This window comes from Pleuronectes platessa, chromosome 11, assembly GCF_947347685.1.
Source record: "Pleuronectes platessa chromosome 11, fPlePla1.1, whole genome shotgun sequence".
Lineage (NCBI taxonomy): Eukaryota > Metazoa > Chordata > Actinopteri > Pleuronectiformes > Pleuronectidae > Pleuronectes > Pleuronectes platessa.
This window is the reverse complement of record NC_070636.1, coordinates 6085429-6090045: the sequence shown is the minus strand read 5'-3', so window position 1 is coordinate 6090045 and position 4617 is coordinate 6085429. Positions and strand designations below refer to the sequence as shown.

Genomic DNA, 4617 nt, shown 5'->3' with positions numbered 1-4617 from the left:
GCCCTGCAGATTCTCTATGTATCCAGATCACTCAGGTCAGTACACCTGAGAAATCAGCAGCGATTCAATGGCACACAGTTCAGGAGGCTCAGGAAGCTGAAGCCCTCAGGGCCACAGATGTCGATTTTTGATGGTTTTACCAAGTAGCTCTCTTTGACTTGAGTACCAGACTGAAGCTGTTTAAATGCATCGCACTGCTTGTGAAAGCTTCTCACCGGCTCCTCCAGAGGCCGGCAGCTCGAATCATGTTTATCTGTCAACCAGAACGAATGATAACCACAGAAAGTAGAGACGAGACATCGTGGAAATGTTTGCCTCCTGTAAAATGTCTCAGAATCACCAAAAGTAAACAGACTGCTGTGTCTTGTTTTGATAGAAAAGTAATTCTCTTCATTTTAAGGACTGTCCAGTAATAACGTTGACCCTCTTTGGCAGCATCGACATGGCATGGACTTGAGTATCCAAGATACAGGGCACTGAGCATGTAATACATACAGGAACATTTTACACCTTCACAATCGAATCACAATCATAAGCATGATACTTTGCACACAGTACACACACACACACACACACACACACACACACACACAAACACACACACACACACACACACACACACACTACACCTGTGCCCCTAGGGTACAGGTGCAGTGCCACAAGTTCTACAGTGCTTTCTTTGTCATCCAGAATATGAATACAATATAAGGCAATTGTAAATGTCTGTAATGTTTGTGTAGGAGCATGTGCATCCATGTTGTTCACACAGGCTTCAGGCCACAGTGAGGGTTGGCACTCCGTCAGATATGCTCTTCATTATGCTGCTGAGTGAGTTGTAAGAAAAGAGAATCCATCAAGAAAATGCTTTGAAAAAATAAACGATTTCTCTTGACAGAGCTGGGAACTGAGGTTTGCAGTTTGTTTGTGGCTCAGGCTTGTGTCTGGTTGTGTTGGTCTCGGTCAGGAGCTGCTCCTCGACCTGACAGAGTTAATGGCTTATAGGTTTATTTTTTCAACTTGTGGTAATTATCTTTACGCATGATATGTCGTGCACTTTGTTCAGAAGCTGACTGAAGACACCGTCCAGCTGTTGGAGCCGTCTCCCTTCATGGTGCTGGCTGAGCGTCCCCGCTGGGGCTGGCTGTCGGCGAGGCCGAAGAGGCGCGCCGCTGCGCACCGGTACTTCCAGGACATGGTGTTGTAGAGGATGGGGTTGATGGCGGCGCTCAGGTAGAAGAGAACCACCGACACCAGGCTGCAGTACTCGGACAGCAGCGAGAGCAGAGGAGACGGAGCGTCCAGTGAGCGGAACTGCAGGTAGCGACCCACGTGGAACGGCAACCAGCAGAGGACGAAGGCCAGCACCACCACCACTGGAGGAAGAGGAAAAGGAAGACGAGCAGAATGATGAAGAAGAGGAGGAAGAGGAGGAGGAAAGGGAGATGTTGAAGAGAAGAGAACATAAGTAATTGGATGAAAGTTGCAGTGGATCAAGCTAAAACAAAGGGGCTCAGTCTAAATGTAAATTATGATAATTATAGATGTGGCTTGATACTGAAGCTAAAAAACAGACATCTATTTACTTATTAGCTGATATTATTTCTCTAATTTATCTATGGATCAACTCTAAACCACGTTACGCACCGTGCGTAATTTGCGCTCTCTCCAAACTCACCCAGCATCTTGATGGTCTGTCTGTTGCTCTTGTCCCTGTGAGACACGCGGGAGCTGATGCTCGTCTCTCGGTGTCTCTGCCACAGTCGACGGCCTATGAGGCTGTAGAGCACAGTGAGACAGAACACTGGCATGAAGAAGAAGACGGAGCTCAGCCACACCATGGCGCCCATCAGACCGGACTCCACGGCGTAGTGCGTCATCCTACACTCCCGGGTGTCCCCCCCGCCCTCCAAGGAGAAGCCCGTCTCATTCATGTCCGAGCCGAACGGTCCCATGCTGTCCCGCTCCACTCCCACCATGACAAACACTGGTCCGGCGCTGAGAAGAGACACTGTCCACAGCAGGAGAATGAGGGCGCGCACCCGCCTCTTGGTAACCAGAGCCTTCGCGCGTAACGGGAAGCAGATCGCCAGGTAGCGCTCCACTGAAAGCGCAGTGATGCTCAGGATCGTGGAGTAAGTGGACGATTCGGACACGAACTGAAAGAGCTTGCAGAGCACGTCTCCAAAGCGCCAGGGCCTGTACCTCCACATGCGGTACAGGTCCAGGGGCATACAGAGGAAGATGAGCAGGTCTGACACCGCCATGCTGCACAGGTACAGGTTGGTGGTGGTGCGCATGTCCCGGTACTTGCTGACCACCAAAATGGTCATGACGTTCCCGGCCATCCCGACCAGAAAGAGCAGCGTGCAGGCGGTGGTGATGGCCGTGAGGAGAGGGATGGAGTAGTAGTTGAGAGGAGGCAGGACGTAGTCATCGTTCCATGTGGCGTTGGGGATCTTATCCCAGCTGCAGTTGCGGGAGACGCACTCCGAGTGATTGGGCCAAGTGGGCATGCTGTCGCCGCGCGGTTATTCACGGGGCCGCGCCTGGCCCTGAGTGTTGAAAGCACCCCGGGTGGGGGACTCATCGAGCCCCGTGGCGCTGCGCCTCCCTCCCATTGTCCAGGGAGTCAACGACCGAGGGCAGGAGAGGCTGGCAGCCGTGCGTAAAACCAAGATCCTTGCGCGCGATGCAAACCTGTGTCTGTGTTTTCAAAACTCCGGGCTCAAAAATGATGTTGAGGAAAATGTTGTCATTTAGAGAAGTATGTTATGAAGTGGTCCAATGTGTTGAAAGCTCTTGTTCAAAAGAAGAGTGGACGGAGTTACCTGCTGGATGAATTCAAAGTGTATTCCAAACAAAACCGATAAGAACAAGAGAAAGGAAACCACGTAAAACATATATTATCTTAAGATGTAAATAACATAGCTTAAAGATAAGTTATCTTCGCGTCCTCTCTGTTTGTGGTGGTTACCGGAAAAATGAACAACGCCAAGTCCCAAAGAGTTTCCATTACCGGCCGCGCGTCCCTGAGTTTGAACGTCAGACACATCAAACCACAACAACCAGTGCAGCAGGGGACGTGTAGCAGCAGTCAGCAGAGGCAGGGTCGTAATGATGCAGCAGCAGTGCACATCTGCACTGAGCTCCCACTCAGCCCAACACAACCGGGTACACGACCACCACCGTGAAAACGAGCACCGTGTGGCAGAACGGAGACAGTTTTATGAAAGTCACAAAAACCAAGAAGGACCGACGCGTTTTCAACATTCTCATTCAAACAGATCCTCAGAAGATGTGAGTGAAGGAAAGAAGTCGAGAGAGAGGGAGGAATCCACCTCGTCTCTCCGGATCCGCACCTCTGGTTATGGTGCACATCCAGTGTTTGGATCCAAAGACTCCCAGTGCGCAAAACAGCATACACACAGAGATGATGCTGATGATGATGTGTGGTGGTGGGGGGGTTCCACAGTGAGTCAGTGCTGCAGCGCCACCTACAGGAGATCTTCGGGCAGTGATTACCGGGGCTTAATGTTGATCCATTTAATAATAAATACGTGTGTTTACCAAGAGAGCCCAGTGCAGAGGGGAGGAGGCAGTGAGCCAGTGGAAACTGTGCCAAATGGACACATACAGGATCCTTCTGGGTACCAGACTCAGATCTGATCCTCCAGGAGAACAGGACATGAGACCAGACATAACATCCGGTTTGACTTTTTGCATTTTAAAATCATGCACGTGCGAATAGGGTCACTTGGGGTGAAGGTTGTGAAATTGCAGGTTTTACCGACAGGAAGGTCACATCTCTTAATGAATTGTATTTCAGAGCTGCACTCTTGCCCAGACACAAACAGTCTAATTTCCACAGTCACAGCAAATTCAATTTCATTACAGCCAGACCGGAGCACGGATTTAATTCCAGGCTCCACTGAGGCCTCTGCAGGACGAGGACAGGAGCCGGGTTTATGTAATCAGAGTGCACGCTATTCATGAGTGTTCAAATCAAAAACAAATTCCACCTGCTGACAGTTCTAATGCAAAGAATGTTAAATGCGTATTGATGTTGCAGCCGGATTCAAACTGACAGTCATGAGATTAGAAAGAACCAATCACACAAACCAACAATTTAAATAACAAGGGTTTAAAAACACAACCTCCTCGGTCGAGCTTATACAATTTGTTTCTGAAAAAAGTGCAGGGAAAATGAAATTCGTGCAAAAAAACTTGAACCTAACTTTGTCTTTAATCATGTTCTAAATACATTTGTTTGATATGAAGATGCCATGATTTGATTTCAGTTGAATCCACTTGAGTGTAGCAGCCGCCGGAGGCCACACACTCAAGTGGTTTCTATGCAAACAAGGCTGTAGTCAGAGTGCTGTTAACGTGTCTGCTGCTCTTTCACTCCACGTCGACTGAATTCACTTGTTGATGTGCAGAACAACCGTCTGAGACATTTGAGTTAAAAAAAACAGATGCATCAATTCCAGGAAATGTGAAAGAGGGGTTGAATTATAGCTTCATTAGCTGCTTTGTCAGGATTATATCATTAGAGACAATTAAACTGTAGATTATTTTCTCAGCAACGTGCTGGAGGCTTCACTGGTTAAAGCAAGC

At 48.7% G+C, this 4617-nt stretch overlaps 1 protein-coding gene across 1 annotated transcript; it reads right to left on the bottom strand.

Annotated features, from left to right (window-relative positions):
• Positions 1-1059: 1059 nt before the first annotated feature.
• Positions 1060-2513, bottom strand: ghsra (growth hormone secretagogue receptor a). Its single transcript, XM_053433764.1, has 2 exons — positions 1676-2513; positions 1060-1373 (listed from the first exon to the last, which is right to left on the bottom strand). The coding sequence occupies exons 1-2, from the start codon at positions 2511-2513 to the stop codon at positions 1060-1062; spliced, it is 1152 nt and encodes a 383-aa protein (XP_053289739.1).
• Between the last annotated feature and the right edge of the window lie 2104 nt (positions 2514-4617).